Below are 26571 nucleotides of genomic sequence, written 5' to 3' on the forward strand. Positions count from 1 at the left end.
ACGTACAGTCTTGAAAATTTCGTCGCATCAGCGTGATTAACGTCACACTATTTTGCTTTCCAGAGTGACGTTTTCGGAATTGCTATCGTAACGTGTCTGGAGAAGGCAGCTATGTTTCACGACATCAAAGACAAAAAAAAAAGCATTTCTAAGTTTTTACATTCGGAAACCACTATATAATTACGAGGCCCGCCGTAGTTGCGTACTCCCGAATAACTTTGACCACCCGGTGTTTTTAATGCGCACTGGATGCACGGTACATGGGCGTATTTGCATTTGAGCCCCGCTGAAATGAGGTCGCCACGGCTGGGATTTTAATGCCGCGTGCCCTTGGACTTAGTAGCGCAGCGCCCTAGCCACTACGACCGCATGGTGGATTTCATATCAGGCAATTGAAATTGAAGTAAATTACCTTTCAGCCGTCGGCTGTCTGTAATACTTCATGAAAGCGTCCACCATACGCAAGCAAAGCTCATACTATTGAACATCGCACGTTTTAGGGGGGACAGTATTAGCACGGGAAATCGAAACGCGTGATCATCTAATTTTCTGGCCAATCCCTTGCAGTGGGTAGGAGCCACACGCTCGATCGGAAACAACATCTCTCTAGCAGGGTTTGTGCTATTGCAGAAGGTATCATCATCAACACTGTCAAGAAGCAGAACATCGCCGCAGCTAGCCCTGAATGGTGTGACCTGGTTGGCCCGATCGTGGTAGCTGCCTCGGTGAGTAATGAATGCACGTTTCACTTAACACAGCTCACATAGGTGTACTGCTTTAACTTAACCCGCCGCAGAGGCGACGCGTTGTTGTCGGGGCATTATTTGAGTGGGAAACGTTTTTGTCTGTCTTGTCAAGCTATCCTGCAGCGGTAGTCTTAATGAACAGGCCACCTCTGGAATGCGAGAAAGCAGGTTGTTGGTGAAAACATTGAAGGGAATATCGAAACAGCTACCACAACTACCATGTATTTTACGCCACATTGTGTACTCCGTTTCACACACAGCCTGCAAAGCCATGGACGCTAGCTAGCCATGCTTCTTGCAGTAGCTGCGTTCGAACAGCAGTCACATGCGATTGCTCTTTATTTACGGTCAGCATTAAGGTGAAAAAGAAGTTTATAACCTTTGAATTGAATGCGTAGTATGTTTTACAACAGTCATTGCGTTGTCTCAGATCATTTTGCGTTTCGTTAATTCCTTTTCGGTGTTCCTTCTTTCTTTTAATTTGCAGCCCGTCGCGGCGTTTCACGCAGCTCCAAGAGCTCGGCTCGTGCGAATACGTGCAAACCATTAACGTTCACCCTCAAAATTTCTGGAGTTGTACATTTAACCCCACGTTCAGAAGTGCATCTCGACTCGAAGCGCGTGCTTGAGTTATTCTGATGGACGCCGTTCGTGAACGTTCCGAAGTAAACGCAGTGAGCGTCTTCGGCATGTTCACGCAGGCGCCATTCAAGTCAAGCACGCGGGCTTCAATTTACGATACAATTCTGAATACCGAGGTTAGACTGTCGAAGATCTTGCTCGAAAAAGGGTAGACCCCACAACTACCATGTATTTTACGGCACATTGTGCACTCCGATTCACAGCCTGCAAAGCCGTGGATGCTAGCTAGCCATGCTTCTTGCAGTAGCTGCGTTCCAACAGCAATCATAAGGTTTTCACGGCGTCGCACGCTGAGTATGAAACGGAGAACAGGTAGGTTCCTGTCCCATCTCTGCCCGATAATATTTATATATAGTGCGCCCGATTGAGCAATCGAACCAGGCGTCGTCGAGTACAACCGCGCGGTGTCCTGATCAATTGCACGGCAGCCCTGGAACGCGAGCACAGCAGCGAGGCTGTGCTCGTATATAAGACACCGACAGTAGGCATACTTGCCTCGTTCCAGAGCGAGCCGGGCTTTTCGACACATTTGTTCGCGCGTGCGTCCCGTGCCCCTTGATCGCCGCTGTTGCTCGGGACAGCTCGCGCTTCGGCAGAACGAAGGCACAGCTCGTATGCGTTCGCCAGATTCCGCTATGCAAATCGTGCGGGAACGGAACGCATGCACAGCAGTCGTAATTATAAATCCCAACTCCGTGACCGATATTTGCCTATACACAACGGCGCATAGCAGCAAGGTGCCTACATGGCGAGTATAGGTGTGGCCGCTTCGGTTGTCCCCGTGGTACCTATAGGCGACCACTCAGTGATGGTGGGCACGCTGCGAAGCGAGGACCTCCGCCAGTGCGCATGCTCGCTCAAGAACACCGAGGACCACAGAGCGATGCGCGAACCACATGCGTTGCGTTGGCAAGAGGACGTTTGACACTTTCTCTTTGGAATTTCCCGCATTAATTTATCGATATATACATATATGCTTATCGATTGACGCAGAAGCGACGCTTCTGAATGACGTTCTTTCCTTTCGTCATCTTCATCGATTAAATTTCAGCTTCTAGGCTTTGAACCAAAAGCGATTTAGTCTGCGTCAGAGCAGGACGCAGTGCTGGCGCTTCCAAGTAAACAACATTCTCCCTGTGACATTCAGGCTGTCCATGGGATTCACTTATTTCTGGCAAGATCAGTTGCTATTAAACAAACGCTGACAAACCTGCTAAAGTGGAATAATTTGGCAATGTTTTTTTTTTTCGGAGCATTTCTAACTGCCCTTAGTTGCCTGCTGTAGAAAGATACAAAGGCTGTCCAGGTAACCTATGACTAAGGTTGCGGAACCGGTATTTTCGGGCAGAAAGATTTCAAGCCTGTGTGAACGAACGACTGATTCTGTTTCAGAAAAACGAAAGAAGTGTGGCAAATGAAGTAAAAACAACAACAACAAAAATTACTCATTCGGCGCCGAATCCTTCTCTTCACATAAATGTGATACACACAGAATTTTATGAGACTACAACTGGACAAACTTGAATAAAGTTTGCTGCATCTGAAACAAAAATGTATATTATAGTGACTGCGTCAAGAGCTAAAGTTTAAGTTAGGGCATGGAAGTTTGTGCAAACGCTGTTGTAAATTGGTAATCTTTACAAACATGGAAACACGAAGTTAACAAATCCTCAAATGTGCCCGAACATCGTGGTTCTGTAAATTGCGCTTGTTAGGTCGTCTGGAGCGGACTAATACAGGACCGTATGACGTAAAACTGTTCCAATCTGTTTTTGTTCCAATCTCTTGACGCCAAGTTTACGTAACCCCCAATGCGAACATAGGGCGGTGACTCGCCGCGTTGCATGGACAGCCCAGTCACACACCTTCCTTGTTCAAAGAAGGTTACTTTTGTTTGGCTCCAAAGTGAATGGCATTACCTACATTGAATGGCTATCCTGATCTCAAGAGGCAAGGGGCACGAAGCACTGTATACAAGGTTTTCTTTGGGCCGAGCTAGAGCAGTGAAAGTAGATGACCGAATGACTAAGGTGGTGCCGGCGTCAGCGACTGGCCCGCTTTCCCTTGCTTAAATTTAGGTGGCTGGTCGAAAATAGCGACGGCGTACAATGGAATGCCAAAAAATGCCACTGAAAGAGATCCTCAGTGAAGAAAAGTTGGCAAAGAGACGCGAAAATTTTTACTATGCGCAATTCGATCCATTTTCTCAGGCAGCTCAGAGTAGCCATGGTGGGAGAAATCGCGGGGCCGCCACCTTCTATTCCTTTAAGAACGGACCAACTTCCGGCTATTCTGAAAGGAAAATTCAGTTTTATTCGGCATATCAATGCATATTTTGTGGGCAGAAGTTAGTTTGATGTGGTGGTTTTTCGCTGTATTGTGGCGTCGCATGATAGGCGGTTCAAGTACACGCAGCCAGAAAGCTTTTCACCAATAGCGAAGGGCTAATTGCGAAAAGGGCGTTGAATCTGAAATAATTATTTTTCGCTCCTTCGGTCTAATCGTGCATAGTAATCGTGGAGAGGCATCAGTTTTGTTGTTCGCGGTTGAAGTGACGTTGCATGACATAAAAGCAAAGTAGGGGTGGCTCAGGAATGTTTGAGCAATTGTGTTTAGCTCATTGCATCATTTCAACAGAAATGGATTGAACAGCTTTACGTTGTAGCGCCCATAATATCTGAATTTACAATTTACGTGCACCTATTGCAATGTTTAGAAGTGTTGAGCAAATGTTCTCAAAAATTAGTGTTCTGTTTTGAAGCGACATGTATTAAATCCTGTCCGATTTAGAATAAATATGATGGGCAGTCTATAGAGCTGAATAATTTTTTATTGCTGAGTAAGAATCTCCGCACACAAGTTGTTTTTTATTTTTCAATTTGACAATTTAAGACGATTTTTATATGACACCCTCATTTATTATTTGCTTTCCTGCAGTGATAGTATTTTACCGTTCTCATTTAAATGCGTCATACGCCGACATCACCAGTGCAGTGATTTCTGTAAAAGCGAATTTCTCGGTTCTCACGGATTCATATGGGAGCCCACGAGTCAAAGAATGTAAACCAGCGCTACATTCCTTGGCGAGGACACAGAAAGATATGACAGGATGGGCGCTGATTCCAAACATGTTTACTGAAACAGATACGCGTTACATTTATCAATAATGAAGGCACCTAGCGGATGCGCATTCATGACTGCAGGAAGAAATCCGAATACAAACACGAAAAACGGTAGATTGGAGTGAGCAGAATGCATATTGTGCCTTTTTGTTAAATGTTCTGAATTCACCGGCCCACTGGAAGACTGACGTGGAGCTGAGGCATATGCCACCTCTTTCCATGATAAGGTTATCCGACAGCACGCGAGATAATCTGTCCTTCTTTCTGGTTAGAGTTTTGATCCCCCCAAGTCGCGGCTTACAGGCTTGATCACTTACATCTTTGAAAGAGCAGCAATAGTGAACCCCTCTTGCAAATCAGTTACCTCTGATGGTTTAGCTTAATGCTCGCTTCAACAATTGTTAGGTTGCGCAATGCCACAAGCAGCCGTCGCCGCATCTCTCTTTTAACCATTCTTGCGAGACATTTCAAAGCTGTAGCGTTTAGGTAATAAATAAAGTGGCAGGGTTTGGCGGGAGTACGCAAAATACGAGCAATAAGATTTGGCGTTCGGGGGTTCGCAGATTAGTAGGCTACCTGAGGCTCGTTAAGCGTGTAACACCCAAACACAGTGCCACATCAAGAAAAACTGGAGCAAAGTGTTCAAGATTGTTTCAAGTTATTGAGACTGCATTTGTAGAGAAAAGAACAATGAAATGTAATCGTATAGTAAATTATTATTCCGTTAACGCATAATTTGACAATCCACAGTTGCTTATTCATTCCACAATCTTAGGAGCGCAGCTATACGTTTTGTGTTAAGTTTACCTCTCCTCCATCAGGATTTCTAGGCATCAGAGATAGATCAACACATAAAATATATTGGATGGTAAATATTTATCCTGCAGTGAAATTTAAACAAGAAAAAGCTTTTTGCGTTCACTCCCAATCAGAATGCAGCCGCGGTGAACAGGCACCAAAGCGCGAAGTCAAGAACGCAATATGTGAGGGGTTAACGCCGCGGGAAAAGTGAAATGTACAAATGTGAAAATTTTGGGTAAAAAGGGGAAAAAATGCCCTAATTATCGGAACAACCTTTTAAAACTTCTTTATCATAATATATACGCAGCTGCTCTGGCGAACTCCGAAGCCTCCGCGAGAGTCCTGCCAGACATTCCTCGCTACCTAGGAATGACCTCAAACAGTATGCAACAGACCGGTAAGAACACTGACACGAACGGGTCCGAAGGTGACCTCACCGACCACTGCGTACCCTGCACGGTAGCCGAAAACCAAACGTGCCAGATCGCCGACAAGCTCTCCACCTGGAACAAGCTCCTTCTGGCATACCACTTTGAGCTGCGAGAACAGGCGGACATGTCTGGCCAGCTGTGCCTAGGGAATTGTACTGGTAATTTTCACTTACGTCTGCTGCCAAAGAATCAGGACCGTCTTAGATGGTTGCTCAGGACACATCACTGCATTGGTTCCGTCGACCTCAAGCTCTCCATTGACACACACCCAGACTTCTACGTACTGGACGCTTTTCGTCATAGTTCAGGGATTAAAGCCCTGAAACTATATATCCAGGGACGGAAAGCATTAAATGTCGTTTCTGCATTCATACCCAGCTTTACAAACATAAAAACCCTTCACTTCGAGGCCGACTTATCGCGCGAGGATTCCTCCGAAGGCTTTGTAGCAGCGCTGTCGGCACTTCAGCGGGCTTCATCGTCTCTGGAGAGCCTACATCTACACGGCTTTTCGATAAAAGGACCGGCGGTGGACACTTTCATCAAAAAATTCTTAAGCAAATCCACGCTCAAAAAACTAGAGTTGCAGAGTTGCGAATTCACATGCGAGTCCTACTCACACGCCTTAGTCGAATACCTTGGCACGACTAGGATTCTAAATGCAGTGGCCCTTGACTCAGTGGGGAATAGGGTAACCCAAAGGGCTATTCTTGAAGGCGTGCTGAAAAACAGAAGTATCGAGAAGCTCTCCATCAACGTGTTGACCGGAGACGAAGAAATCGCGGAGTTGGTTGCCGAGGTGATCAGCAAGAATCGCGTAATACGCAACTTGACGTTATGGACCTTCTCGCAAGGCGTGCCTGAGCTGCACGACGTTTACGGCCGCTGGCTCCGCGCAGTCATTCAAAATGATACGCTGGAAGAAGTGGGCCTTCCACTGCAGATATTCCTCCCATCACAATGGGCCACATTTATCATGGCGCTGCCGCAAAAAGGAAATCTAAAGAAGGTCCACATCGATGCAGGGTTTCACGGTGAAATGCTACGACCAGTCTGCTCGATGCTCACGGCAACTGGCTCCGACAAAAGAGTTTCTATCGGAACCTGCGAGTACAGAGCCGACGTGGACTTGATACGTTGCAAAGCATTGCGCGCAATGCATTTCTCCCCGTTGGAACCCGACGACCTTTTGGGTGTCGCTTTGCATCTTCTTCCAAGCTGTGAGCACGTGACAGTGTTGACCATCCCCGTAGACATCCGCAACCGGAGACTCTTTATGCCACTGGCCGAATATTTAAATTCCACGAGCGTGCTGCGAGAGCTCACCTTGGTTGTTTCGTATGACGTCCAACTGGTCGAGGCCCAGGGCGCCAATCCCGGTTGGTCGGTCGTGCGAGAATCCCTGTCTCGAAACAAGAGCTTGAGGAAGCTGACGCTTTGTCATCAATGCCTGACGACTCGAGACATGGAGGGCTTGGCGGACGCACTTAAACGAAGCCGGAGCATCAGGTCGGTTGTCCTTATGAACGAGACCGCGGGAGGCACCACCGCCTTTGTGCGACGACTGGCGAAGGGCATTGCGGACAACTGCACGTTGCTGGAAGTGGATTGCATGGCTTTCATCGAGGCCGATGCCGCAGGTGACTGGCTGGCTGTGCGAGAGGCGATGCTGCGAAACTCGGGTCTGGTCGCACGAGCTGCTCGTATAAAGAAGGCTTCAGATTGCGACAGGTACGTATATGAGGTAAACGACGTGGCGCTTTGCGTTAGAAACTGTGTCGTCCTTTTCTGAATGCGGTAGAATTCCTTCTGTTTCCTCTCACCGACATCTCCTGAATGTGCCTCGCTGCTTAGCCAAAGAGCGCTCACAACGTGACCTACATACAGCACTAATTAGGAAAACAATAATTTAGCTACACTGTAGGCACAAAAAAATAGACGGCTGTAGTAAACCACATCCCTTTCAAAGGCAGCTGAAGCAGAGACCCTTCGAGAAGTGCCACTAAAGACATGTACAAAAGTTATATTTTGAAAGGTACATATGAGATTTTAGGGTAAACCGTTCAGTTTTTGCCGCTCTGGGTATTAGAGCATCTATGGAGTGCCAGAGTTACACATGAAAACGTTGGAAAACTTGATCAAGGCAGTGCTTGCGTGAGTAAGATGCGCCAAGTAATAACACCTTGTCATGACATGTTCAGACCAATATATAAAAGCTGTGTGATAGCTAGCGCTATAGTTTAAGTGCAATTGCATTAACATGGTCATCGTGATGAGTTCTCCGTGATTCTCTTCTTTTTCCTACTTCCAATTTCAGAATTTCATCCAAAATATTCCAGTTCCGAAGGGGTATGCTTTTTTTGCAGTCGCAAAAATTTATTCTATGTTACATGTGACAAACCTATTTCTAGTCTATTCAGCAGTTATCTAATTGCCGTTCTGCGTTCTACACGCACTTGAAGTGACATAATTTGGCTTCGAGCTAAATCTTCTTTTAAGGAATGTTTATCACCGAAACTATTCGCGTATATGCGGTTGTCATTTTCCTCTCAAAGACCTGTGCGCAATCGGCTTGCTTTGAATTTAAAAGAAGCAAAACGAAACTCGGGCGCGTGTGTCAAACCGTAATACATCGGAACATTTGAAGCACTGTTTCCTAAATAATGTTGCCATGCAGGGTTTCCTTACGGACCTATGTTCAATTTTCTTTCCATAAATATTTATTTACCGTGGAGATGTTGAATACGTTGATTGTTTGCGTCTCACCTACGTGTATGCGTAGGTGAGACCTCACCTACGTGTATGCGTAGGTGAGACGCATACACGCATTCGGTGTACACTCTATGCCCGCCAAGTGAAAGTGTATACTCATTATGATAAGTCCTGCGGAATTCTTTGCACAGGCACTTACAATACACAAGGCATCACAGGTACAAAATAGCATCCTGGAAGCTCGATCTTGAAGCTCGTAGTAGCTTAAGTCAGATACAAAAGTGATGGTACTTGTTTGTTGATTATCATTGCCGTCGTTTTCTCTCAGAGCGTTTTTTATTCCTTATTTGCGAAAGACGGGGCCTCATAAGAACGTTAAAAAAAAGTAAGTTAGTGCATTTCCGATGAGAATGGACAATTCTGGCGACAGTTGCAACATCACGCGAACAGTGCTCACATTTGAGCCTGCTTTCAGAAGTAACGGCCCGTAAGTAACGCGCCGAGGAATGAGCCTAGTGCTATTTTTTTTGCTCCAAAGTTTCATCAGTAATAAATGGGAACTTCGTCCTTAGGTTCACTACACGGTAAATGGATTCCGTGAGTGATAAGTAGTTCCACATGCCTTCGTTAGCCATGTCTATGGCATGTCTCCAAACTTTATTTCATGATAACTACTAATCATCCACCCCATGCGTCAGAGCTTCCTCCAGGTACCCTTTTTCTCGCTGTATCAGACTACCGGATATCTATCTATTCTACGCGTGACACGACCGACCCAAACCCCACACTTTTTCCTGTACGCCCTCTTTCCTGATCGAGCCAGCTGTAATATCAGCTACCGGCTTTTGCTCTCTACTGGACACCCCGGTCTTCTGCATCAGCAGTGCGGCATTTTTTTTTTGTTCCTTGGAAAGTTGAGCTGCCCTTAGCGTGCTCTTTGCCATCATGCGAGCCTCGGCTTCACAACTGAACACTCGCAATATGCACCGAATGCAACCGGTGCGCAAGCCACCGCTAACATCCTGTAGAGTAACTTAAAGCCGTATACACCATGCTACTCCATGCAAACATTTCAGTTTCTCCAAAGGCACCACTGGTCACGTGCAGGTACGTCACCGGAGCCCTGGAGCGAGTTTCCCGGTATCCTGCCCTACTGGACGAGGTTGCCATGGAGGCCCGCATCGACAAAGCAGAGCTCACGGTCTTGGTGCGAGACCGCCTGAAAAGAACCGAAAGCATGGACGGATTTATGCGGGCCGCCGGAGTGGTCAGGGAGCGAGTAGTTTGCCACCCACCGCCGAGCGACGACCGCATGCAGCTGGATGACCTGATCGATGACTGCTGGAGGCACCTGCGACGATACCTCATGATTGAAGATGTGAAGGACAGCATTTGCAGGATCTAAAACATCCGGGCCGTGAAAAACTTTGTCAAGGATCCAGAGAACTTGAGCCTACTGTAGCCGTTGACAAAAGTAGTATTGAGCACCCCGTGTATGAACATTGACGATTTCCAAAAAATATTGCCGTTAGAATACACAGGCAGGCACGAACTAAATGTACCAGTGCTCCGACGGATTTTCCTCTTTGCTAAAGGTATGGTACAAATTCCATAGCAAAATGTGCGTTTGAAACATGTACAAAGTTTCAGAAATAACAAAGCTGGAACACTTTTGTGCTGTTGTTGAGTTCGTTTTGCACAATTGCCGAGATTTCGGAGATTGTGTTTCTTCACTTAGTTGCGGCGACAAAGCTAAGCATGTTTCCAGTCTTTAGGTTTGCTTCGCGTGGATGCCATATGAGAACTGCTTGTCTCCTGAAGGTGCAAGCACAACAGCGGGGCCTTAAGACACTTTCTGTGTCCGCGCTGAGTGGACCAGGGCATCACTACGTAGGTCTGGGCAGAGAATGGGAGGAGAAGGGATGAGCACTTAACCACTCGGATAGTGAAACAAAGCCTGACAAACTCTTATGCTTCTGGTGCCCAGCCTCTTGCTGGCAGGTCTTGCCGAAGATCCCCATCATGAAGCTTGCCTATACAATTGCCTATACAATTTTGTTGTTGACAAAATTTCCGCTTGACACTCCACTTAATTCGAGCTCCAATAACTCGCGTGAGTCGATTCGAAGCGGCTGGCTCGACCTCAGAGGAAGGGAGAGGGGGGATACGCCTTCGCTTCGGCGCTAGCGCCAGGAAACTTCCCCGATGGTCTATTGCCGTTTGTTCCATCGGTCGGATACGCAAGTGGTGTCCATATCCCCACCTTCCGATGATTGCCTTTCAGCAACAATAGAAAATTGGGAAGACTATGCTTTCCCTGCTTGCTTGCACCGGAAGTAATTCCGGCACCGCAAAATGTCAAGGCAACCATGATGTAGACCACTTGTTATGTTACCAGCAGAAAATTTTGCACAGCAGACAAACATTGTGAATCTCTACCTTACTAAAATGTTATTGCGGCAGTTTTTAGGCCACAATCGCAGCCTTTTATAAAATCGCTATTTATCCGCCTAACCAGCACGTGTCTTGAATTGCTCAGTTGTGATCACGTACTGCCTGTATCGATAATAAAAATGTTGCTCGCGTCAGTATATAATAAGTACAAGGTATATTCTACATAAAGAAATTGCGCGTTAAAAGTTCGGACAGCTTATCCTAATGAACTGCTGGAGGTATAGACACTTCACATGGGCTTTCTATCACGTCAAGGAAATGGGTGCTTTAAATCGGTGTTCGGTGCTTTTAAAGTGGTTTGTTACAAACGCTGTGCTCTGGAGACAAATACTGTCTCCATGCTTTGATTGCGCATCATTTCTGCTCGCCAAAGCACGTCGTGCCTCACCCCGTTGCAATCAAATGGTTTGTTTTACAGCGCAGCTCTTAGGCGATCGTTTCTGCTGCGAGCGTCGGCGTTGAGCCTCGTAACCGAGTGAACGAAAACAGCGAAAGATGAAAGATAACGCGAAGCTCAGCTGGAGCCGAAAGCCTGCCATAGCGAAGAGAGCGCAAGGAGGAAATGGGAGAAGGATATGCAGCGGAACCATGAGGCGGAAAGAGTGGGAGAAATAAAGCGTAGTGCCACTAAAGTCGGGCCTTGTGGCGACAATGGCTACGAGATGGCGCCAGAGTAGCTCGCGTTCTCTGTATGGCAACAAAGCGCTGTATGAGCGGAGGTCTGTCTGCGGCGGCAGCTGTGAATCGTGCCCACGCGTTGCCCACGCGCTGCCTCTCGCGATCTGCCGATTAGCGAGGCAGTCGTGCCACACATCGCTCCGTCTGCAACGAGCCGCACGAGACGCTTTGTCCGCGCCAGCCAATATATTGCTAAATGAAATCACGTATGCAACTGCGCTCTAATTTCGCGTTAGGCAGTATCGTAATAACCGGTGAAGTTTTAGTAAGGCTGTGGAAGGCGATTTCGCTTCGGTGCTAAACGCAAGATTATTCTAACCTGTTTCTATTCCGCTTCCGTCGTTGGGCCTCTGCAATCGCTCAAAGAAATTTTGGCCGCACCTATAGTGTGCGTATTTGTCACATAATGTCACGGTAACCACGAACAGTCCAAATCTCAGAATGACGTATACACGCTCACTATATATGTGCACAATGAAACGAGGAAAGGACAAAAATTTGAAATTTTGCGCCATAATGGATTTTATCGCCTATAAAAAAAATGACAGCCATTCCACTCTGTGATGATGGAAGGGCAGTGAAAGCTGACGAGAGTCAAATCTCTCAAACGAAAAGCAAAGTATCTCTATATCGCGTTCAGTTTCGGCAGTTGCTCCGGAATCCGTGGGCACACGTGTCCGTTCGTGGTTGAGTTCTGGGGCACCACACCTCCCAGCAGAGATTCCTTGCGCGTCCCGCCCACCTTGAAGTCGTCCACGTCGCCGGGAACATCTGGTGACGTACGAGGCAGTACTTGTAGCGCACGGTCCCGATTAGTCACCTCTGGTGCATTTCCGATGCTTGTCAGGTCATTATAGAACCAAATCCGAAATGTTCTACCAGAAAGTCTCGTCGGAACTTGGCATTCTCACCTTTAGAGTCTTTCACGCCATCCGGTACTTCTGCCGCCGTATTGCGTTGCAAGGCTGGTGTCGTTGCTCGTTCGGAGGTGCCCGTGCTCGCGATTGTCGTTTTCGTTCAGCATCGCGGGAACGTTCTTCGTCGGTGGTCGTTTTGCCGCGGCGCCGTTTACATTCTCGTTCTGTACCCTCCGGCGCTCCTCGTACGCATGTTGTTCTCAGGGTGTACGAACTATACGTGTCCGCCCCATCAATAACGCAGCTGTCGAATGGCTCATAACCCCTTAATCGTTGGCTCATACCTTCGCAGACGCGCACTCCCGATGGCGACGAGACTGGTGTTAGAATTTGCAGGGGGGAATTTTAGGCGATGGTTAATTTAGCAGCTTAGTTGCGCTGATTAGTCTTAAATATATTGAACAGGATCTTTCCGAACATTGTGACAACTTAACGCAGCGAAAATACCGCATTAACGAGTGATTGTTTCTTGTTCTATTAGGTAATACACACCATTTAGGGAACCATAACAGAAGCCGGTATTCGCATGACTTCGTCCCCAGTAATTTATTCTCATACAGTTCTCGATTTTGAGATTCCCTCCAGCATGGGTGGATAACTTTAGAGGGAGGCAAGTCATGCGTGACCGACGTCACAGAGTTCACGTGAAGCACTAAAGTGCGGGCGACAACAGACTCGTCGGTCGTCTGCTCGATTTCACACGGGCGCCCACGTTGTTCGACGACACGGTTGAGTGGGACGTGCGCACCTATAGATATATACATCTGCATATCGCGTTTCACAAAACGCACGTACAGTCGTGAAGATTTTGTCGCATCAGCGTCATTAACGTCACACTATTTTCCTTTCCAGAGTGACGTTTTCGGAATGGCTATGGTAACCTGTCTGGAGAAGGCAGCTATGTTTCAGGACATCAAAGACAAAAAAAAACAACAAGCATTTCTAAGTTTTTACATTCGGAAACCGTTATATAATTACGAGGCACGCCGTAGTTGCGTACTCCGGATTAACTTTGGCCACCCGGTGTTCTTTAATGCGCACTGGATGCACGGTACATGGGCGTATTTGCACTTGAGCCCCGCTGAGATGAGGTCGCCAAGGCTGGGATTTTAATGCCGCGTGCCCTTGGACTTAGTAGCGCAACGCCCTAGCCACTACGACCGCATGGTGGATTTCATATCAGGTCATTGAAATTGAAGTAAATTACCTTTCAGCCGACGGCTGTCTGTAATACTTCATGAAAGCGTCCACCATACGCATGCAAAGCTCATGCTATAGAACATCGCACGTTTTAGGACGGTTTCAATGCTCCATTAAATCCAGGCGTTTTCTTCCGGTGTAGTAGATTCATCAAGCACATGACCATAAGTTTGGGGCCTCATGGTCCCTGTTGTTAGAACCCAAATGTACGCGTGCTAACGAAGCTTTCATAGAAGCCCATGCGTTCAGAAAATGGCAGTTCATTAACGGTCTATGCGTCTTAGCACCAACTGTGCGATGTTGCGTACTCCAGGGTAGCGTACCGTACTGCTGCCGAGAAGTAGCGGCGCCTGCCTTTCGAAGCTCGACCGACTATACTTATTGGGTAGCATGGCGTTGTCGGCGGGCTGCAGGCATCCGGTAGACCATGGCGACCGAGGAAGAGCGAGACTTGCACGGTTTATTCAAAGGTAGTTGAAAGAAAATAAGAAAAACATGAAGTATATAAAAGTACATTTCGGAGCCCCTTAAATAGGCTCTCTAGAAGTGTGGGTGGGTTCTTGCTTCCGTCGATGTCACGTGACAGGCACAGAGAGAGGGCCCCTCCTCCTGCATTATACCGAGCAAGGAAAGGAGAAGTCAACCCTCATTTCTACGAATCCTGGTAGAAGGCCCTTTGTGCGCAAGGTGCCTGACGTTAACCATCGCAGGAGAGGTCAACCCTCATTTCGACGAATCCTGGTAGAAGGTCGGGCGAAATTCCTGTTGCCACGTGGTGTCAGACGCCAACCCTAACAGCATCTCCGGCGTGGGAGGAAGATCCCGAAGTGTAGGGGCCAGCAGCCGCTGTACGAGGGATCGGCGTTTAGGTATCAGAATTCCCCGTAGAGGTCACGAACCCTTAGTTCGTAGTAGGTAAATTCCTGGGAGTGGTCATCCGTCCTCGTGGCGCACTGGTGACTTTTCTCCCTGGTCCGGTCCAGTGAAATTTGTCTTTCAAGCAGGTCTCCCAACTTTTCGTCTCCTGCGTGGGCAAGCAATTACCCCAGAACAGTGCCGGACCCACAACCACAAAGCAGCGAGCACAAGGCCAGCCTCCCCCGAGACACACCCGGCTTTTTTAAAAAAAAGAAAACCCGCTTCACCTTTCCCATTCCCTGAGCGCGTCCTCCCCCCCTCAACACTAAAAACAGCCATTTCTTGAAAGCGTTACGACGTGGTTATTAAAATAGCTAACAATCGGCTTCATTTCGGAAAAACATGAATTTGGAAAACGTATGAACGAACGGAAAAAAATGCCATGGAAACCCGGATGACCATGAGGCTTTCGATACTCTAGAGGCAACGACTTAAACCGTCGGCATTGCCGTTAAGCTTACCCTTCTTGTAGCGAATATCGAAGGTGTACTGTTGAAGAGCCAAGCTCCAGCACAAAAGACGACCGTTTTTCGTAGACATGGACTGCAGCCATGTGAGGGGACAGTGATCAATCTCTATGGTGAATCTTGAGCCAGCGATATAGCAAGCTAGCTTCTGTACCAGCCAAACTACGCAGGCGCATTCCTTTTCTGATGCACTGTATGCTTCCTCACGAACTGAAAGTTTTCTACTGGCGTACAGTACAGGATGTTAGTTCTCGTCATCTTTCTTTTGACAGAGCACCACCCCCATACATACCCTTGTCACTGGCATCACACTGAAGAATGAATGGCTTAGAGTAGTCGGGCGCGTTCAACACTGGCTGACTCGTTAGTGCGTTCTTCAGCATACTAAAAGCCTTTTCTTTTGTGTTATCCCACTTTACCGTTTGTGGTTCTGTGTTTCTGATAGCATCCGGTAAAGGACTCGCAGTCTCGGAATACCACGGGATATATCTTTGGTAATAACCCGCCAAGCCAAGGAATGATGTGATGTCCCGCTTGGTGCGTGTTTACGAGAAGTTGTCTATTGCGGTCAGTTTAACCTCGGAAGGCCGACGATTGCCTTGCCCTATTAGATGACCTAGATAAGCTACTTCCGCGAGCCCTAATTGGCATTTGGGAGCCTTAACAGTTAAGTTGGCCTCTCGTAGACGACACAACACGGTTCGCAGGTGTTGCATATGGTTCGCTCACGATGAAGAAAAGATAGCTATGTCATCGAGATAGGGAAGTGCAAAGTCCCCCATTCCTCGTTGCACCTGGTCCGTAAGGCTAGAGAAGCAATATGGCGCATTCTTCAATCCAAAACTCAGGACTTTCGGACGAGAGGTTCCTATCGGGGAAATAAACGCTGCAAGCCTGCTTGCCCTCTCGGTCAACAGAACCTGCCAATACCCTCTGAATAAATCGAGCGTAGAGATGAAATTACCACTGCTCACTTTCTCAAGCCTTTCTTCGATATGCGGTATTGGATAAGTCTGGTCCTTCGTGATTAAATTGAGCCTGCGGTAGTCGATGCATGGCCGCGGCTCTTTTTCTGGGACCTCAAACAAGATAAGAGGTGAGGTATAATCACTCTCTCCTGGCTCGCTTACACCTAGCTCTAACATCTTGTTTATTTCAGCGGTCATGACTTCACGTTGACAAGGCGAAACGCGATAAGCTTTCGAACGAACTGGGTCCGACGAGGTTAACTCGATATCGTGAACGATCGCAGTTGTCCTGCCCAGTGTGCCTAAAGATACGTCTTTAAATTCAAGCACGAGTTCCCTCAGTTCGGCCCTTTGATTGGGATTCAACTCCGCCTGTTCTACTAACTTATCAATGGTCACGTCAATGTCTTTTGTCTCCGTCACTGCTGTTAACTCTGGAAAGTCGACAGGCAACTCCTCAGATCGGTTATTCAAATAAGGTTTCACGATCATTGGCTTTTCCCCAACTTCAAAGCGTCGCGTGCGAGCCATCCGTCATAGTAATGCTCAGCATTGTTTTGTGCTTTACGCATTTCCTGCTCAGCAATCATTGTGGCAGGGCTTACGTTTAACAACTTTCTCCTACATTCTGCCTCTCGCGACATTTCAGGCTCCGCTGCTTTCCTGGTTTTTTTCATTAGCTGGCGTACTTTCCGCCTCATCCCCTTTAGGGCTGTCCTGTTCAGTACTGGTTGACGGATCAGCTGTCAAACCTGTTTTCTCCACCACTGGACATTCGTACGCTGCCTTGGAACGAGTTAGGGCTTGCACTGTTCCCTCACTAAACCTGATTCCCTGGGGTCGTAGCAAATCCTCTGATTTGTTAGAAAACAAATACGGATACTGCGGCGAAAGATGTGCCGAGATGGCGGCTTTAGTGTCCAGTACTCCGAAAGGGCCTTCAATACGAGTTTTGGCCACCGGGAGACAAACACTCGAGGCCTCTACGGCTTGCCTTATCGAAGCCCATTCTCCCGTGAACTGGCCTTCCTCTACGTACGACGGATGCACTACGTCCATTGTGGCTGCCGAGTCGCGAAGCACTCTACACGGTTTGGCGTTTACCACGAGATCTTGAATGTATGGTTCTATCAAGCTCAGATTTTCTGCGTTACTACTTAGTGACATCAATAATAGCTTGGGATTTCTGCATCCCACGGAGATATGCCCAGTTTGCTGGGAGTTGTACCAAACTATTGGTTTCTTGACCTCGAAAGCCTTTTTCTTTTGCCTTTCTGCCCTCTGTTCGGGTGACTCCTCCCTTCCCTTGGTGTTCTCGTCACTACTTTTCACTGAATCTGACCTTTCCTTAGATTTATACTGACTTGACTTCGACCATCGCTCTGGCTTGTCGGGTCTGTATTTATACACCTCCTTCTTAGGAGCTTCGTTGTCTTCGAATGCACGGCGGGTTACGTACTCCTCAGCGAGATTGGCCGCTCTAGTGATAGTGTCTACGCCTGGCTTATCCTGAACCCAATGCTTGATGTTTACTCGCAGCCGGCGATAGAACTGTTCTAAAGCAGCGCACTGCATTGTTTTTTCGGCATCGCCGAGTGCACCCTCTTCTCTGAGCCATTCCTTCAGGTTTACCTCCAAGGTGTATGCAAAATCTAAATATGACTCACTTTTGGTCTTCTCGACTTCCCTGAACTTTCGCCTGAATGCTTCAGCTGATAATCTATACTTTTTAAGCAGATTTGCTTTGACTTCATCGTAGTCCTCTGCTTCTTCTTTCCCCATGCGGGCGATAATATCAGCTACCTCCCGTGGCAGTAACGTAAGCAAGCGTTGCGGCCACGTTTTTCTCGCGAATTTTGCCTTCTCACACGTGCGCTCGAACTGTACCAGAAAAAGACCTATGTCCCCTTCTACTGAGTAGGGTGCCATTAGGTCTGTCATTCTGCGCTCGCTTTCACGTGCCTCTGTGCTAGGTCTTTCGCTATTTTGTGCTTTCAGAAGCTCAATCTCTAGGCGCGTCATTTCGAGTGCGTCGCGTGCAACACGGTCGCGCTCTTCTTTGGCCTCACGTGCGGCGCGCTCACGCTCTTTTTTTCCTCTAGGCGCTTACGCTCTTCCTCTTTCTCTTGAATGCTGTCTAGGCATTCCGTCAGTTCCTCGTCATCTGCCCCGGTCGCTTCGATCGCCTCAATGATCTCCGGCTTTCTCTTTGATTAGGCAATTTGGAGGCCCAACTCTTTGGCCAAGCTCAACAATTCCGGCTTCTTTAGTGCCTTCAAGTTCATGGCTGCCCTTAGTGCTGCTAAACCTTCACTCTATACAACCTTGACGTACTCAAACTTCCGTCAACGGTTTAAAGCAAAATCACTGCTATGTACTTTCCAAAAAATACGTAAAAGCCAAGTGATATCTCAGTGAAGAAAAGCCGTGCACTCACCATATGCAGTCATGATCCAGACACCTTCCTTCCGAACGTTGTCGCCAGGACGAAGAGGCTACGATCTCGTAGTTGTCGTCCAAGTTGGGGTCTCCATGATTCCGTATCCCACCGCTGCCACCAGTTTGTTGCATACTCCAGGGTAGCGTACCGTACTGCTGCCGAGAAGTAGCGGCGCCTGCCTATCGAAGCTCGATCGACATTACTTATTGGGTATCGTGGCATTGTCGGCGGGCTGCAGGCATCCTCTAGACCATTGCGACCGAGCAAGGGCGAGAGGATTTGCTAGTGCGAAAATTGCACGGTTTATTCAAAGGTAGTTTAAAGAAAAGAAGAAAAGCATGAAGTATATAAAAGTACATTTCGGAGCCCCTTAAATAGGCTCTCTACAAGTGTGAGCGGGATCTTGCTTCCGTTGATGTCACGTGACAGGCACAGAGAGAGGGCCCCTCCTCCTGCATTACCGAGCAAGGAAAGGAGAAGTCAACCCTCATTTCAACGAATCCGGGTAGAAGGCCCTTGTGCGCAAGGTGCATGACGTTAACCATCGCAGGAGAAGTCAAGCCTCCTTTCGACGAATCCTGGTAGAAGGCCCTTTGTGCACAAGGTGCCTGACGTTAACCATCGCAGGAGAAGTCAACCCTCCTTTCGACGAATTCTGGTAGAAGGCCCTTTGTGCGCAAGGTGCCTGACGTTAAGCATCGCAGGAGAGGTCAACCCTCATTTCGACGAATCCTGGTAGAAGGTCGGGCGAAATTCCTGTCGCCACGTGGTGTCAGACGCAATCCCTAACAGCGAGAAGGGAACACTTCCGGTGAAAAAAAAGTGACACCATATCCAATAAAAAAAGAAGGGTGATTTCACTTTCGTTATTGAGTTGAAATTTGATTCTTTTTTTCAGGCGTTGCGATTAGGACGGTATTTTTAAACATTCTCCAACTCGACACGCGCTTGGTGCGAACTAGGCACTAAGAATATTGAGGTCCACTCGATGGGTGCGTCAAGTCGATGCCGGCTTTTTAAATCTAAAGCTTTATGAAATTCGGCATCATGTATGATGGGAAATAACTTATACTTGCACGTAATCTTATTCCACCTTGGTTTCGCTGGGAGAATTAGTACTCTGCGTCTTCGTTACCTTCGCCAATTACCATGGCCCTTAAAGATTATTTTTTACAGCAAGTTAAGCACAGCCGGCCAAGTATGCCTTATGTATCCACATTATTTCATTGTTTCTCAGTTACGGACCACGCGATGGTTCAGATTGCTAGTAGTCTGCGTTGAAACGAAATAATTTCGTTTTTATGCCCGAATTTAAGTCAACATTGGAGTTTTATTGGCTCAAAATCAAGATAGAATAATTATACTTTGTGGAACACAGGCCACACCAACTATGGCGACGAAAAAAGATGTGCGTCAGCACAAGGCGCTCGCAAAATGCATGCGCATAACAATCACAATGCGTGATCAACATATTGATGCGCAACTTCCTCAATATTAGTGTGACTATAGCGAACGTACGAACACACCGGAAGTTGCTGTAGCAGCGCGAATCTGGATATAGTACTTCCTCAAACTTCAAAACGTAATTCTTCTTTCGCGTGTAATAATAATAATAATAATAATAATAATAATAATAATAATAATAATAATAATAATAATAATAATAATAATAATAATAATAATAATAATAATAATAATAATAATAATAACCACATAACCGACAGGCACCCGTGGCCTCACGGTTAGGTGGTCGAGGTGTTGTGCTCTGTTGAAATCCTGACGTGTTGGACAGTTTCCTTTATGTTTATTTGGTAAAGGAAAAATTGGAGGACGCTTAAGCTTCGCCTTCAAGAGTGGGACGCGACAGCGTTCCCGTCGACCCGCCAAGGGGTCGACAATGCGCTACGGCACAGCGATCACTTACGATGCGCCCCGCATCGGACTTAGCGCCCACCTATCACGCGGTGAGCGTCGAGCAACGCAGCGTTCGGCGCGGCAACGAAACGTGCGCCTGAGCGAACGGAACGAACCAAAGAACTCGGTGTCTCGGAGGGGAAACGATCTACGCCAGCCAAACGTCGTGATCGGTACGGGCAGAGAGATAGATAGTGATCTAAACCGGGAGCACGGCGAAGCGTCGTCAGGGGAGAGGGAGTCCCGCGACGCGCCTGGCAGCGGTCCCAATGCGCGCGCGGCGCGCCTCCTGTCGGGGCAGCGCGGTACATTGAGAGGAGGGGGTCTTCTGTGTTTGCCGCGAGATGGCTCTGCGTGTGCGGAAAGCGCAGAAGAAATGCAGCGGAAACGCACTTCGCAACTCGTGTAATTGTGACTTCTGCACGTTACATGTTCATAATTACCGATATACACCGCAGTAGAACTTACCACGGCTCGTTTCGAAGGCAACACCGCATTCACTAGAGGCGCGTTTGCACCGCTTGGAAGCATCGAACTCGTGGCTGAGTGGTAGCGTCTCACACTCCGGAGACCCTGGTTCGATTCCCATCGGGCCAATCTTGGAAGTTGCTTTTTATTTATGAAGCGCCTGCCGTGATTTATCGCTCACGGTCAACGCCGCAAACGCCGACGCCGACACCCGACGCCGACGACACCGGCTTTTCTGCGACACGAGCTCCTTAACGCTATCGCGTTAAAAATCTGTTTTTGCAAGTTATCCCTATATTTCCTTATCGAGTATATTTGAAACCTCTTTCGTGGGCCGATTCCGGAGAAATTGCAGCCTAAAAGAACCACGCAACTAAAATTACATCACTTTGAACTTTGAACTATGATAGTTTAACATATTTATTATTTATTAGTTTCGAAATATTTAAGATAAAAAGCATCCGCTGGCACTGCCATGTTTTATTACATTTGTTTTTGCGCTGTCAGTCTCGAAATCCTGAGGAAGAATTTTGTCGAGAATGTAAGATCTTGTGCGACCAACTTTAGTGATAGGAAAAGTATGGCTACGTAAACTATCATATACAGCACAAAGATCTAAATATCCTTGCTAAAGCGTTTTCGCTTTAGCAAGGATATTCCGGTCTCCTCCCCCCCCCCTCCTCCTCTGCGGAGGCACTAGCGACAGTGGCCCACTGCCACTCGGTGAGGCAACCGAGTGGCAGTGGGCCACTGTATACCGTCAGTGGCCCACTGCCGTCATGTATACCGTCAAAGCCTGCAAAAAAGAAAAATAAATATGCGGAGGCTCACGGTAACGCCGACAGCGTCCATATAATTGTGATCGCAACAGAGCATAGCTGAATGTGTTACCTTGCCGACATCAAGGAATGTTTCCTTCACCGATTTTGCTCAATTTTTTTTTCTTCCTATCCTAAAAGGTTCTCACCTTCAAAATAGGTAGTATGATAAGGCGGCGAAATTTGCAGGCACGTCTTGGAATCAGCCAGCGGAAGGCAGTGGTTATTATTGTCGGCGTGCCGTAACGTGCATGGCCGGCGAAAAATGACCACCAGCGACACAGCATGCATCGGAGCCAGGAATGAACCTTGTGAAGTAATTCCCAGTCACTATGAAATAAAAGTCCCCCCGCGTCTACTTCACAGAGCAAGAGGCAACACGGGCGCGGTAACGAGAAGGCACAAGCTTGGGCTTCCAACTGACATAATTATTGGCGCGTACGACTTCTTTGCACACGCGTACACGAGATTACACGAAAAAATGTTTACGTGAAACGAAAATTCAAAGCGTCACACAAAAAGCTGATCGATCGCTGGCGTCCGCTGCGCGTGCTTCCTTCTTCGAAGAGTAACATTTCTTTATGAGACGGGACTACCGATGGCCCATTGACACGCGAACACCGCTCTCATTAACAGTGGCCTGCTTCGCTAATTAATTGCGCGCGTCTTTTGGATCCTCATCCCGGAAATCACAGCGGTAAGCTCTAAGCACTACGCGTCTTCGTCCGCATGTTGCTCTTGCTCTGTTTACACACAACTAAATTCCCATGATTAGGATACTCCCTAATGCGAAACGTGAGCAGAGCGCGATACGTCTTTTCATTTCGCGATGTATTGAGGCAAAGAGTTTGAGACTGAAAATACCGCACCGAGTGGCAGTGGGCCACTGTCGCCTGTGCCTCCGCAGAGGAGGAGGGGGGGGAGAGGCAGTATGGGAACGCTTGCGGGGTGAGCGACATCAGAGCCACCTGTGGAAGAATACGACGGCGAACGCGCAAACAGTGGTACGAGCGCGTTCGCGCGGTTACGCAGAGCGACGCTGACGCTCAACCCAGGAACGAGTACCTAAAAGCCGCGCTCTAAGAGGAGGACAGTATTAGCACGGGAAAGCGAAACGCGTGATCATCTAATTTTCTGGTCAATCCCTTGCAGTGGGTAGGAGCCACACGCTCGATAGGAAACAACATCTCTCTAGGAGGGTTTGTGCCATTGCAGAAGGTATCATCATCAACACTGCCAAGAAGCAGAACATCGCCGCAGCTAGCCCTGAATGGTGTGACCTGGTTGGCCCGATCGTGGTAGCTGCCTCGGTGAGTAATGAATGCACTTTTCACTTAACACAGCTCAAATAGGTGTACTGCTTTAACTTAACCCGCAGCAGAGGCGACGCGTTGTTGTCAGGGCATTATTACTGTTGGAAACGTTTTGTCTGTCTTGTGAAGTTATCCTGCAGCGGTAGTCACCTCAGGAATGCGAGAAAGCAGGTTGTTGGAATGCCGATGTGGAGCCTATAGCAGAGTGGTGGGCTCTGCATGGAGCTCCGTGGTTTTGCATCTTTTTTTCAAGAGTTCAAGAGTTCAAGAGTTCTTTATTTGCATATTAATAAGGTTACAAATGGGGATTATACATACATACAGAGGGAGGTCCCATAGTCAACAGACTGTACAGGGGACCTCCCATTACAAGTGAGTAGGATATATAAATACAAAGCAGCTATATAAAAACACAAAAGACACCATATTAAGTTAGTCACTTGCTTACGCTGTAAAACATTTAACGACACAAAACACTTATTAATAAAATGATAACGATCACATTGTTATATTGAGTGCAAAAATTTACGAAGGTTTGACTTGAATGTGTAAAAATGAGAGGATATCTTAATATGACACGGTAATGAGTTCCAAAGTAGTGTGGATGAAAAATTAGTAGTAAATTTACCATAATTAGTTCTAGGTTTTGGTAGTAAATAGCTGTTGGTAGAAGCGAAACGGGTAGACGTGGAATATGGATACTGGCTGGTAGTAATTATAGGGAATGGGAGCTTTCCGTTAAAAGATTTATAAACAAGTAGTCCAAGTGAGTATTTATTTAATTTCTGTAACGATAAAATGCCGTTAGATCTGAGCAATGGAGATGCTTCCGATTTGTAGCTGCTGCGTGTAATGATGCGAATTGCTTGATTTTGTGTATGCTGTAGTGGAGATAAATGTGTGGGATACGTGTTTCCCCATGATGATATGCAATAATTAATATGCGTGTGAATAAAAGCGTAGTAGAGGGAGATGAGTGTCTTCATTTTAAAGAAATTGCGAACTTTAATTAATATTCTAATTCCATATGCTGCCTTCTTTGTTAAGGATAAAACATGTCGTCAAATTTTAGGTGTTTATCTAATATGACGCCAAGAAACAGTACACTATCAGTAGGATAAATCGCACTGGAAGCAAAGGTTAGCGATGGATACACTGAGATATGTTTTTGTTTAGCTGAGAAGATCACGAAGTTAGATTTGGTAGTATTAATGTGTAGTCTGTTTAGTTGGCACCAGGTTACAATATTTGCCGCGTCGTGATTAAGCTTACACATCAATGAATCAAGACTTTTGTCTGAGGAGAAGATGGTAGTGTCGTCAGCGTAAAGGATACAGTCAGAGGACTTTAGGTACTTTGGGAGGTCATTAATATATATTAAAAACAAGAGAGGCCCTAATATAGATCCTTGTGGTACACCAATGTTAGTTGTTTTAGGGTGCGAGTAAGTGCTGCAGATTGATACAGTGTATTCTCTATCTTTTAAATAGTTACGTAGTAATTGCAGTGCCGGGCCAGTTATACCAATAGAGTCTAATTTAGCAAAAAGGATGTTATGAACAAGTGAATCGAATGCTTTAGAAAGGTCAATAAATAATGCACCAGCGAAATTTCCAGTGTCAATTGCCTGCCGAATCTTGTCTGTTAGAAATATTAATGCCAAATCAGTTGAGTAACCTTCCCGAAACCCAAATTGATTTGGTGATAGGATGCAAAATTTTGATAAATAGCTTGATAAGCGTGTTACGATTAGTTTTTCGATAATTTTACTGAAGAATGAAAGTATAGCTATAGGGCGGTAATTAGCTGTTAGACGCTTATCTCCCTTCTTGAATACAGGGATTATTTTGGCTTTCTTCAAAGAAGTTGGATATATTTCTGTTTTAAAGATGAGGTTCACTATGTGACAGAATATTTCAGATATTAGGTACGCTATCGTTTTTATGAGAGATGGGCTGAAGTTATCGAGACCAGGACCTGTATTTTTTAGACTGGAAATGACTGTGACTATGTCTTCAGGTGTTGCGGGATGAAGGAAAAAGCTATGGGGCACACGGGGGTAAGTTTCGGTCAATGAATCTTCGCACTCTTCATTATCAGCACAGAAGGAATTAACGAAGCAGTTTGCAATGTCCAAGGGATTATCAAGGAGAAGATCCCCCGATTGTATCACAGTTATTTCGGAATTATGATTCGACCGACCTAAAAAAGTGTTTAATACTTTCCATTGCTTTCTCACATCATTACCTGCAGACTTAATTTCATTTTCATATTACGTCGTTTTAGCCTGTTTGAGTAGTTTTCCTAGTAAGTTGGAATACTTATTATATCTTTCGTGAAGTGCTGTGTTAAATGGCTGTTTCTTTGTTTTTCTGTAAAGGTTATCTTTCTTCCTTAAGCAATTTAGCAAACTACTGGATAACCATGGGTTACGAGGAGCTGAAAACGTTTTTTTACAATTAAGGACTACCGCGGAATCTGAAATAGCATTAGAAATTATTTGTGAGAATGTATTATAGGCAGTTTCAGGGTTATCACATGCCATTACTGGGGACCAGTCAGCAGCGGCAATTATTTCAATAAACATTGACGAATTAAACTTCTTTCTTGTGATGCTTGTATCGGTAGTGCCAGCAGTAGAAGTTAAGCGAACGAATGTTGGGTAATGATCGGTTATTGAAGCTTCGACAACCTATTGTGAGCTGAATGTCGTGTGGAATACGTGATTCGGGAACATCTAAGGACTCTGCACATACCAGTGTTAGCGGTGAGCCCTTCGTCTTTTCGTAAATACGGGCCGGGACGCGCCAGCCACACGTGTGCGGATTGCTGGCTGCTTCGCGGGAGACGCCGTGCGCGCTGCCGCAGCAGATGGCGACGCCGGCTGCGTCCGGAGCTGCGACGCCCACGGGGGCGACGAACGCTATGACGAGCACGCCTAAACCAAACTACATTGAAGCTTCAAGCTCGCACGAACCACTAAAAGAAGGAGCGATGCTCTCGGACCTGGACCGGGAACAAATAGGGTACAGAGGCACCGACGAAGGGGATAGTATCATCCTACAAGACACCGATATGCCCGTCACACGCGTCGGGCAAGAGGAGGAGAATGAAGGAGACTGGCAAACGGTGTTAACTGTTCGCCAGAAGAAGGCTCTCGCTAGAGTTGGAAGAAAATCCATGGGAGCAGGGGGTGCCGACGACTCGTCGAGCCAGCACCTCGGACCAGCCAAGAAACCGCCGATGAAGAAAAAGCCACGAGTCAACAGACTACCTCCGTTACCAAAGGAAGACTTCAAAATAATTGTCCGACCACATCAAGGGCTACCAATTAATGACTTGATGGCTCCACAGATTTCCGAAGCGGTCACCGTGGCCACACAAAGGAAGATGAGAGGGGAACACTTCCTTTTACGACTAAAGACAGGATCAAACATCGTTATCATATCTACCCCCAAACAAGAGGTAGCAGATATAGTCAGGAAGATAACGACGCTCGTTATCAACAGCAAACAACACGCAGTAAATGCTTACGTGACGGCCGGACAAGAAACAGAGAGAG

General features: G+C 46.8%; 1 protein-coding gene across 1 annotated transcript; it reads left to right on the forward strand.

Annotated features, from left to right (window-relative positions):
- Positions 1-225: 225 nt before the first annotated feature.
- On the forward strand, positions 226-10127 carry LOC135918659 (uncharacterized). Its single transcript, XM_065452297.2, has 3 exons — positions 226-725; positions 5619-7473; positions 9562-10127. The coding sequence occupies exons 2-3, from the start codon at positions 5681-5683 to the stop codon at positions 9857-9859; spliced, it is 2091 nt and encodes a 696-aa protein (XP_065308369.1). The 5' UTR covers positions 226-725; positions 5619-5680; the 3' UTR covers positions 9860-10127.
- The last annotated feature ends 16444 nt before the right edge of the window (positions 10128-26571 follow it).

The sequence above is a fragment of the Dermacentor albipictus genome, chromosome 6, assembly GCF_038994185.2.
Source record: "Dermacentor albipictus isolate Rhodes 1998 colony chromosome 6, USDA_Dalb.pri_finalv2, whole genome shotgun sequence".
Lineage (NCBI taxonomy): Eukaryota > Metazoa > Arthropoda > Arachnida > Ixodida > Ixodidae > Dermacentor > Dermacentor albipictus.